The 11,515-nt window shown below is 41.4% G+C and overlaps 1 protein-coding gene across 1 annotated transcript; it reads left to right on the top strand.

The window, feature by feature from the left end:
- Positions 1 to 7,362: 7,362 nt before the first annotated feature.
- Positions 7,363 to 9,578, top strand: LOC306700444 (G-protein coupled receptor 20-like; the record flags this gene model as incomplete). The annotated part of the gene is made up of 6 exons (XM_079165463.1): positions 7,363 to 7,560; positions 7,681 to 7,947; positions 8,075 to 8,319; positions 8,564 to 8,648; positions 9,065 to 9,190; positions 9,348 to 9,578. The coding sequence occupies 6 exons, from the start codon at positions 7,363 to 7,365 to the stop codon at positions 9,576 to 9,578; spliced, it is 1,152 nt and encodes a 383-aa protein (XP_079021589.1).
- Between the last annotated feature and the right edge of the window lie 1,937 nt (positions 9,579 to 11,515).

The following is an 11,515-nucleotide window of genomic DNA, read 5'->3' as shown; positions in this document are numbered from 1 at the left end:
ACCACACAATGTAGAGTATCGGCGCACAGAGAAAATGTACTACCTTATTTTCTCCTTGTTTTTTTTATTCCAAGAATTAAGATGAATTCATTCCAAATAAGGACTTGAGCCCACTGTTTCAGCAGAGGTAATACTGCTATTCTGGGACGTGTGCACATGTTGGGACTCACTAAAAACAAGAACATTACCACTTATTGTCAGGGTTTACAAAACGCTGACCTACTCTGCGTTAATGAGGTGATTTAGTGGCAAAAAACCCCAGACACAGCATTTTCAGCATCACATTGTAAAAATCATACTAAGTCATTTTCTTCAGGGGCCATTAAAGTCTCACTCTGTTGAACATAAATACTCTCAAGTGGCGGGTAACTCTTTACAAGAGATGTGGTGGGCAAGCGACGTTTCTGGCTGCATCTTGCCAAGAGGGATATGTGCAATTATTTGTTTTAGCAATCGATTCCTCACATCCGTCCCCATAACCGCCACCAATAACAAAAAGTAAGCTTTTGCTGCAGTGACAGCCGTAATCCTCCATCCATCCCCTTCTCACTCCTGACAAATAAACCGCGAGAGAGAGGAAGGAGGGGGAGCGGAGTAAAAAGTGCAGAAACCTCGTCTTCTCTCGTCTATCCTCAATATTCAGACGGTTCCTGTCATAAACGAAGCTTTCCAGTTCCCCTGGTTGGACTGAGTCACACATTTATGCACCTCTCTGCATAACTGCACGCACAAACATATGTCATATCATGATCCATCTGTCATTTCAACACCTACGCATATGGACGTACATACACTTTGTCTTCCAATCTTTGCTTTATCTAAATTATTTTCTTTCACACCTCCCCCTTCTCTCTCTCTCTCTCTCTCTCTCTCTTCTTTCCTCTCTGTCCCCATCTTCTCTTTGTGCTCGTCCCCAGTAACAGGTTGATCCATGGCTCTTCTCCTGACATCCGTTATTCTGGATTTTTCCGAGAAACGCTGACAAGCTGTGAGTGATGATGATCCTCTAGACAGGAAACCAGGAGACACAAACCTGTCTCATTCTGCAAGATGGATGCAGCGTAGGACCAGGGACACGTTGAAAAGAGCCAGCCTGAGCCATACATCTGAATACAACTTTTGGACAGGCGTTTAGATTCAAGTATTCAGGTGATAAACAAAAGACTTATACAGTATGTCCTAAATAGCTGTTTAAATGAGACACACTTGATACAAAACCTGATGTTTTCATACACATTTTTGCAATAGCAAAGACACAAAAACGGGTACTTGTGGCACAATTACTGAAACCACTACTCAGGTAGCCTATTGACCAGGTTTAATGACCCATAACGCATATTGTCTGCTTTGAAATTCTAAAACACACTTTTAGCAAATAACTGCACGCGGTTATCTACATAAGTTACATCATTCAAAACTAAAGCCTGTGTGTGTTGTTGGCTAAACACTGCTATTGAAATACCACTCTCAATTATCATTCGCCTGCACCCAGAATGCACCTGTGAAAAAAACCTGCAACCAATTAGTTTACTCAGAAATACTATAAATAGAATTCAGGTTTGCTCTTCGGTGTCGACAACATTGGAGACCAAGTTTGGAGAACGTGTTAGAGGAAGTAATTACAATGTACTGTATTTTATTTACAAAACAGTTCAGTAATTAAGTTGAAGTCCTCTTCTCTTATTGTGTCCAATGTTATGAATATAGTATTAAGTATAACCACATTGTTTGTTTCCCCATTGCATTTGTATTTTAAATTTGGTGTGTATGTGTGTGTAAAGTTGTGATGAAAAAATAAAGTTTTAGAAGAGTTTATATAGTTTTGAATGTTTGCTTTTGCGAGAGGTATAAGATATTTTGTGTGCAAGTTTATGGTTTTTGTATGTAGAGTTTTGCCCTAGTTTCAGAGAATGTTGCAGAAAACACATAATACAAATATTTTCTGGCAGCAGGAAATAAAATTCCCCACCGACATACGTTTGCTTTAATGTAATGTGTCTGAAACAAATCATTTTTGTGCTTTTTCTGAAAAATGGTCTGCCTCCTCTAAAGATAACAAATTACCTGAGCAGTATTTGCTGTCTCTGTGTCAGGATGAGAAAGAACATCAAATCACTTGTTAAGCCTGATTTGCTTTGTAGCTCAACAGAGTGAAATGAAAAGGTCTGTTCAGGTTCAGGATTTTGTGTTTTGAGTTGTTGTTTTTTTATATCACTGTGAATCATGACAGCACAAATCAGAGGGCTTTCTGTCGTCGTCTTCGAGTTCGCCTCCATATATCACTCTTCATTCATATTCATGATACAGATCGGGGTTCGCCAAATCCCTTCTCCTCGATAGAGGACGCCTAATTTATGTTATTTCATATCAAAAAGGAAGAGATTTATGGCTGCATCAACACACGCAGTTGATTCTTTTTACAAATGATTTCTTCTTCTTTTTTCATCCAATTCTTAAAGTTCTTAAAGCCAAAAATGATCTTTATGCTATTTATTGGTATTACAAAAACACTCAGTTTTCACAGTCAAGTGTCATCGTTTTAAGGCTACAAGGTTTCTGGGGTGATATACTGGTACTGATGCGTTTTTTCAAAATGGGTGCATTATAATTTCCTAAATATAACAACATTGCACAGTTTAACGTTAAAATAAGGTTACCAAGGTTTTCTTGTTGTCTTTTCACCAGCTTATATGTTTTACTTCAAATGCAATGTACCTGCACATTATTTCACAATGGTTACATAACCAGTTCCATTTTATTATTTTCTGTGGGGAACATGCAGAACCTCCATTATTTGTGTTTTACAGTTGTCCTTTTAGTCTAAGCTTTATACACAACAATATTTGCCGGTTTGGAAAAATATTTTATGGACCAGTCTATCACACATGAAGCTAAGAATGTAAACACATACTAAGACTTCCTGTCTGAAGACCAAACTGAGGGAAGATTTAAATTGAGAGGGAGGGAAGTAGAAAGACAGAGTCATTGAAGAGACAGAGAGAGAGAGAGAGAGAGAGAGAGAGAGAGAGAGAGAGAGAGAGAGAGAGACTGAACTTGACACTAACAGGGAAAGAAAGAGAAGGAGAGAAGAAAAAGAAAGACACATTGAAAGGAGTGAGACGTGCAACAGTTGAAGAAAGATCTCAGGATGTTTGAGAAATGAATGCACTGAGTAACGACAGACAGGCTGGCAAAGTGACAGAAATGATACACATATCTGAAGGAGTGCGTTGATCACTACAGCCAACTGGCATGACTCAAGAATCTGAAAGGAGACACAACTGACACACTGACAAGAGAAGTGAGTTTTCTCACTGAAATGCTGAACCTGCTCCAGACAGAGAAGTGACGGATGTAACTGGATGTTTGGAGATGATGCGAGGGACGCAAAGGTCACTGAGGGTTGAAACACCCTAACTTTGGAAGAGATCCAGCATCACCTGGTTGGACACCGACGGACACGAGGACACATCAGCTTCGCCAGACACAGTTAGCCTAAATGGTTTGACTGGTTCGTCTCTCCTTTTCCTCTAAAAGGTAAGTGGTCTTCAGCGCTGGATAAACTGTGTCTATACAAACACTATTTTGTTTTCTAAAGAGAGAAAAAGTAAATCAGGTCTTACAGTTATGTTTTAACCAGGAAACCAGACTAATAAAAAAAGTTAAATTCAAACAGGGTCATGATGTGTCCCTGTCAGTGTACAATAATAAGTATAAGTGTGTAATTGTTACGTTGAATTGACTGAATAAGCGAGCAAAATCATAAAAAAGTTACAATCATACTCCATCCCAGAGAATGTTTGTAATGTGCTACACAATCAAAGTACACGGAAAGACCCCTGTGAACTTTTATTGCATGTACACGTACAACCATCGCTGAAATTGGAGTTACAGCGGCAACAGAAATGTTCCGTTTGCCTTGAGGGGCTTTCTGTGAAGCTATAATTTGATGCAGGACAGCGTGAGATCTGTATTCTACTACCCCATCCTGTCTGTCTCCCTTTCTTTATATATCTCTCTTTCACACACATGCACACACACACACTCATATAGACGGGACTCCCACGCTGCTGGAATTTATTTGGACAGTGTTATTTGTGATCTGCCTCTGGGCCCTATGCTCTCCTCTCAGTATCACTTTACATCACCGCAGTCTTTGATGTCACAAGAGGAAGAGCAACAATGGGACGGCAGCAGTGATGCATTAGATTACTATCATATTATCGGTGTCTACTCAAATTAGAGGCCAACACAAACTTATCCAGGATTCCATCTATTTTTAATTAGCGCCTCTGACGACAGAGCCAACAGTTGGTATTAACATTTTATTTGGTATCTGCTTTTGGGGTTTATTGTTTTACCCAAAACTGATTATGCTCACTGGTGTTTAGGCCAAATGATCAACTTTACAATGCGATGCACACAATTTAGAGTAGTTACAAAGGAATGGTTACTTACTGTGGGCTCAAATGTTTCTTTTGTCTTTATTTTAGCTCTACTGCAGGAATGAAGCCTGAGATTAACAGCCATGCTAGCAGTTCTTCAATGCTCTCAATAGAAGTGGTGCTGTAAGCTAACACATTTTAGTTTAGCATGTTAGCATTCATACTGCTAATTAGCACTAATGGGAATGGCATGTCTTTTGCAAGTAATTGTCCATACACCAACATATGACCTGATTATGACACTAGAGGAAAGGTTAAAGGGAAAGTTCCCCTTTCATGTGGATGTCCAATCACTGTTGATGGTAAATGTAAGTCGAACGAATCAATACACTCCCTAGAGTGCGCTATATTGACAGGGTTTGCATCTGCAAAATCCGTTGCTCTTCCTGCCTCCAGCGCTGTTATTTGTCGTGACGTAGTTGGATGAAAGGAAGAACTACAGGCTATATGTGCTTGGATTTCTAGTCTAGTCTTTGTTTGCGTTGCAAACCGTTTACGTTCCCAAATATGCATGGGATGTTAAAGACAAGGATAACTGTTACAGTGTTTTGACTGACTTGGATATTCGGACGTACTTATTCGAGCCAGAGCGTACGGCAGAAGGGAAGCAGCGGAGTGAGCCGGAGGCTGCTTGCTGCCGTGCAGGAAGATATATGGCCGGGCGCCAGAAGCTCGTGCGCAATGCATCCTGGTATGTGAGCTGAGCTTTCTCGGTCAATTTAGCACGCACTGAGTAATGTATTGCTTCAATTGACTACATTTACCACCAACACTGATTGGACATCCGCATGAGAAGACGTACAGGTGGACTTCAGGACACCATGACATCATTGTTGGGTGTGGCTACAGGTGCAACAGAGCACTCCTCTTCAGCTTTGGACAGTTCGGTCAGGATAATGTTGGGGCTCAACATTCATCTTTCCAAAGACCAGCTCCGACAACAAATAATAGAAAACCACTGGAATGTATTACTTGTCCGAGCCATTAGTTTCTGAACAGATAACTGGTTTAACACACAATTTCCCCAGAGCAACGCTCATAACGCTCGTTAGCGCTGTTAACGATGATGAACTATAGCTCCCAGTAAGATGAACAATATCAGGGGATATTACTGTGAAAACACTCATTTATTTCCTTCAATGGTCTTAATGTTCTATGGCTTCACTGATCTTATTAATGCAGATAAATCACATTATTCATGCCTCATCCTCAGCTGAGCATGTTATTGTCATTAGTCTGAATAGGCTACATATTTCATCAGCCAGACGATTATTTTGCTGTGAGAGATTAGTTGTGAGCCACGAGCAGACACAACACAAACCTATCCAGTCTGGGATTCACATGAGCAATTAAACTACATTTGTCATGGAAGAACAGGGTAACGTTCCAGCCTCCAGACATTTTGGGGTTGAAACTCGTTGGGATGCTCCACAGAAAATATGGTGTTCACCTCATTTGACAGTTTTTTATGTTCTAAATGCCTGTGGATTTCTCATGATTTTGACTCGATCTGCTGCATCGTCCTCAACTCACACTCTATAGTGTTGTTAATATGTCTGGTCTAATCTCGATCTGTCCTTCCATCCATCCCTCCATCTATCCTCACATCATATCCCATTGAGATACATTCCATGTGGCACAGTCACTGACTGCCCTCTGCTGTCTATAATATTCACGCCTGGTAGATGATAGTTCATATTTGCATATTTTCCTCCTCGCAGTTGAAAACACCATATGGAGAGGGTCACGTAGTTAACTCGAGTGTCTCATTTTATAAAGTCTCATAACAGCAGGATTTTGCTTGTGCACTGCAAGAAATGATCACCATACTATGTGAACATGTGAAATGTGGAAAAATAAACTGCTGCATTTTGTCACAGTGATATCTGTTACCGTTTCTTGTTCACCTTTGAAGTAGTCCACACTCTGTTCTCTGCACTTGTAAGCAGTTATTGCACACATTGTAGCTTTAGTTCCAGCTCTATTCACTCTGCAGTTATGTTTATATCGGTGGATGTCTCATCTCGTGCCTTCTCACCAATAAATGTTTCTCTGGGGTTGCAAAGGTCTCAGTGCTGCACCCCACTGAATTAATGTAAACATAAGATTACTTGAAATTGTAAATATCCGGGAAATAACTGTTTTCTTCTCCACACACATAATTTATCCAGTTTACCCAAATCCACTCTGTTTATCCCAATTACGAGAGGAATGCGCCATCTATGAGGTAAATAAACAGGCTGTACACATCACGAGTGATTCACACAGGCAGAAAATTACTATTTGTGGTTCAGCTCTGATCTGACCTGAGCTATTCAAATGAAGCACTTTCTTCTTCTGCTGTGACTGCCATGAAAAGGTCACATCTTGGCCAGAAAGGGGTAGATGTCTGTGTTTTACGAAAAGGGTGTGCCAGTAAGAGTTAATATCTACATTTCTTACCGTAATTAAAACAGCTTGAAATAAATATACCCCTCACGCAACATTGCTGCATAAATAAATACAGTAACACTATCAATAATTATCTAAATAAGTTATCTAAACTTATATTTGTTTAAAGTGGCTTTGTCAGTTTGGTCATGCCAACAGCAACAACCTCACTGAGGAGGAGCGAGTGGACGTCAGGGCAGAAGAGAGAGAATCGTTGCCGCGCTCTGTACGTTTGTCCATGAGTTTGCATAAGGTTTAAACTAATACCAGTCTTTTGTAAGTGTGTACGTGCGTGTCCCTGTCGCCCTAATGCATGCTGGGATAGCCGGCAGCCCCTGAATAGGTATAGAAAAGATCAGATGGGCATTGTAGAAACCTTCCATTAAATTGCACCCTGACTCAAATGTAAAGTAATTGTTTTGTTTGACAGTGTCTGCACCAACTCTGGATCGTCATCGTCATCGTCGTCATCATCATCATCACCATTATGATGGACTTCAACAACACTGAGTCGTGGCTTTTTATCAATACTTCATATCCCATGATGCCTGTAATCGCCAGTCCCAGTAACAGCAGTGGCATGGAAGCATATCTTCAGAGACTGGCTCATTTAGACGAGGGGCTCTACAATGACTTTTACGGCCTTTGGATTGCACTGATGGTCATAAACTCTCTCATATTCCTGGTAGGCAGTCTTTCGGGGAGCCCTTGTAGTAAAGAAGTAAATATTACCTACATACGTTTCGAAAACTCATAATCACAATGCTTGTCATGTACAAACTACGCTAATTCTCCTCTCCCACAGGTGGGCTTGGTGCTCAACATAGTCGCACTTTATGTTTTCTGTTTCCGCACCAAGCAAAAGAACACCTCCGTGATCTACACCATCAACTTGGCGGTGACGGACCTCATGGTGAACCTCTCTCTGCCGACTCGCATCCTGCTGTACTACAGTGGGGGAGCCTGTCTCACCTGCTCCTACCTGCACATCTTCAGCTACTTTGTCAACATGTACTGCAGCATCTTGTTTCTGACCTGCATATGTGTCGACCGTTACCTCACCATCGTGCAGGTGGGTTTGGCCTTTAGTTCGGTCTCAATAACGCTCTCTGAAGCCTAACACGCCGAATACCTGCTCATCCAGACATCAAAACCATGAAACAACCTAAAAAACAACACGTTTCCTTTTGTCCTTGCAGGTTGAAGCTTCCCGCCGGTGGAGGAACTTAGGTGTGGCCAAATGTGTGTGTGTGTCTGTCTGGCTGTTTGCCATCGTGGTCACCTACTCCTTCCTTTCCACTGCTTTCCAGCACCCGGGCTGCTGTCTCTCAAAGCTCCTCTTTCTCACCATCACTGAGTTCTTTCTACCCCTCATCATCATTATGGTCTTCACCTTGAGAATTATGTGGGCACTAGCCGACCGCCGCCTGATGCAGCAGAGCAGGTATACAACCAGTGTTTGGTTATCAATATACATAACACAGTACAGTGCAGAATATCATGACATTTCCTGTCTGGTCTCTAAACTTCAAAATACAGTGTTTTACGTAACAAAGCTTTGGATACTACAATAAACGGACTGAGGTAAGACTCATATTTGCAGCATTTATAGCGGAGTGAAAGCACCGGAGGCATACTGCTGATGGGATGTCACAGTGCTGGTGTTGAGTAGTACTGTATTTCTTCAGGGACAGGAGAAGGAGGGCTGTCCAGCTGCTGACCACAGTGCTGGTCATATTCACTGTCTGCTTCACACCCTTCCACATCAGACAGGTGAGAGAGAGACGGGTGTACATTTGTTTTAAAATAAAAAGCATCATCGTAAATGATAAGACGTAGAAGTATTAGAAAGTATAATATATATTGTTACACAAATTAAAATGAGAGCACATAGCAAGTAGCACTGAACCCACACACACAAAGAAAACGCTAGTGCGCTCGTTCTATGGGCCCCATATCCGGCCATTTTTATCTGACTTCTATACTCTGAAGTCAAACTGTTTTGGCACCACTGAGCAACGATCACGTACAAGTAGACATTGCTTTATTTTAAGCAAGCCAATAAGGTTGGGAACTACTGTGTTATCAAGATGAGTGGGTGATTATGCAATATATCTTTTATACATTTTTGGACAAAAGTAACAACCTTGTGGGCGATGTCATGGCTGTGTTATCTTATCGTGTTGCAGGTGGTGGTGTACTTCCACCCTGACATGCCTCACCATGTGATAGCCTACCACTTGACTGTCACTCTCAGCAGTTTGAATAGCTGTATGGATCCTGTCGTCTACTGTTTTGTTACAAATAATTTCCAGGTAAGACTGGAGTACTTACCTTACTTAATCCCAACATCCTTCCTCTCTGTCACCTGTCCATCTATCCATCCATCCTTCCCTCCAGGCAGAATTTGTCCACCCATCGCTTATTTACTCATCGATTCACTGAATAATTTACAGCTGGTTTCTCCCTCAGGCCACCATGAGAAATATTTTCCGCCGTGCAGAGCCCGAGCAGACTAGCGCCGACATCATCAGCATGCAGCACAGCTCCAAGGCCTCAGGTGGGACGGCGGCAAACGCCATCACTAATAATACGATCATGATGACCAAGATCCCCACTACACTGCAAGAGAGACAATCTGGAGAAGAACCACACACTGTAAAGCCTCTTTCACATGGGGTGAAGAAAAGCGAGAGTTACTAAGATGTCACAGTCGCCTGGAGAAAGGTGGCTGATATATGTGTAACATGCTGACCAGGGATAACAGCTTCAGTGTATTGGTCAATGTCACAGTAAGAGCTCAGGATCAACAGCCAATGATTATTATAATAATAATAATAATAAAAATGAAAAGTCAAACAAATTCAGCTGGTTCAGCAACCTAAAAACTCTTATTACTTGAATTAATTACAACGCTGACAACAGACTTAACCTTAAGAAACCTTCCCCCGACTTTGGACCTGTGACTTTTCCGCTGTGGGAAGATCTCCCCAAGCTAGACCAGTTTAACCCCAAATTCAAACAATACAACAGGATACGAAGCTGACTCAGGGGTATTATTACTTGGACCATATAGTGAAAAGTCTCATTTAAAAACAATCATATTTGATGTAATAGTAGTGATATATAAAGTGTCCAGATTGCACTTTTCTATGTCAAATCATTTTCAAAACATTACACAATTGCAACACTGTAAAACAGAGCACACCTGTATCCACTTGGAAAGATATTGATACGTTTTGTTTTGCTTGGATTACACGATGAGCACCTCAGGAGATCCACTGCAGGAGTATTTGGGAAGGTTCATCACTTTTGTGCAGCAGAGGGCGACATTGCGCGCCCTTTCAAGGACTATTGCAGTATGAAACTAAAGAAAATGTTTTCACTCAAATAGAAACCGCTTGGACGACTGAAAGCAGCTACGATGTGAATGTTTGGTCTGTGATAATATTCTTTCATTATAAAAAAGTATTTTGTTATATGCTGTTAAGAAAACACTTTGTAATTTTCATCAACAATCAAGTTCTAGTGAATGGGTCGTCAATGTAACAACGTTGTAGTGAAGCCACCTCTGTCTGGTTCTGCAAATAGTTCTGCCTGTTTATTAAAATATGAAAAAGTATTCTCATAAGTCTTCATTTTATATTTGAGGAATGAGTTTTAGAAAAAAAAAAACTGGAACCAATAGGTTGATAAATGCTCAATTCTCATTATTATTGAAATATAATGCCACTTTTCAAACTATCAAGACATTCCTATAATTATGATTTGTATATCTGAGCACTATTAATACTACAGTTTTTCTCAGTCGCTTTGGTACAGCGATTCAGAATCAGAACCGTTTATTGCCAGTGTATTTTTCAGATACAAGGAATTTGTCATGGCGGGTGGTGCGTTACATTAGACAATAACATTAAACAATAGTATTAAACAAACAACAATCAACAGTGCAAGAAATAGAAACATAGTAAAATTTACAATAGAATTTAAAAGAATATAAAATAAAGTGAACTTCGGGAGTTTAACAGATGGGTCCTCTGAGGTGCAGTCGTTGGTGTGTAGAGGGAGAAGAGCAGTGTGGAGAGCACACATCCCTGGGGGGGCGCCAGTGCTGATAGTCCGGGTGCTGGATGTAATTTTTCCCAGCCTCACCTGCTGCGTCCTGCCAGTCAGGAAGTTTGTGATCCACTGACAGATGGAGGCTGGCACAGTGAACTGGGAGAGTTTGGGTTGAAGTATTTCCGGGATGATGGTGTTGGACACTGAGCTGAAGTCCACAAACAGAACCCTTGCGAATGACCCTGAGTAGAGGTGTTGCGGCATGTAGTGCAGTCCCATCCATGTTGATCCATCCACCCATCCACCTGCATCACAGGGGGGTCCAGCAGGGGCCCTGTGATGTTCTTCAGGTGTGACAACACCAGTCTCTCAAAGGATTTCATGACCACAGACATCAGGGCGACGGGCCTCTAGGCATTTAATCCTGTGATGGAGGATTTCTCGGTTGGGAGAGGTGAGGAGGAGGCAGGGGGTGTAGGTGGTTGTTTGATGTCAGGGCAGTTGGTGTGAAAGTGGGCTTATCAAACCTGCAGTAGAACACATTCAGGTGATTCTCCTCAGTGGGGGAGGGGTGGTCTCCT

This window comes from Pholis gunnellus (genome assembly GCF_910591455.1).
Source record: "Pholis gunnellus genome assembly, chromosome: 8".
NCBI classification, from domain to species: domain Eukaryota; kingdom Metazoa; phylum Chordata; class Actinopteri; order Perciformes; family Pholidae; genus Pholis; species Pholis gunnellus.
The sequence above is the reverse complement of the archived record's forward strand: the minus strand, read 5'-3'. Positions and strand labels throughout refer to the sequence as shown.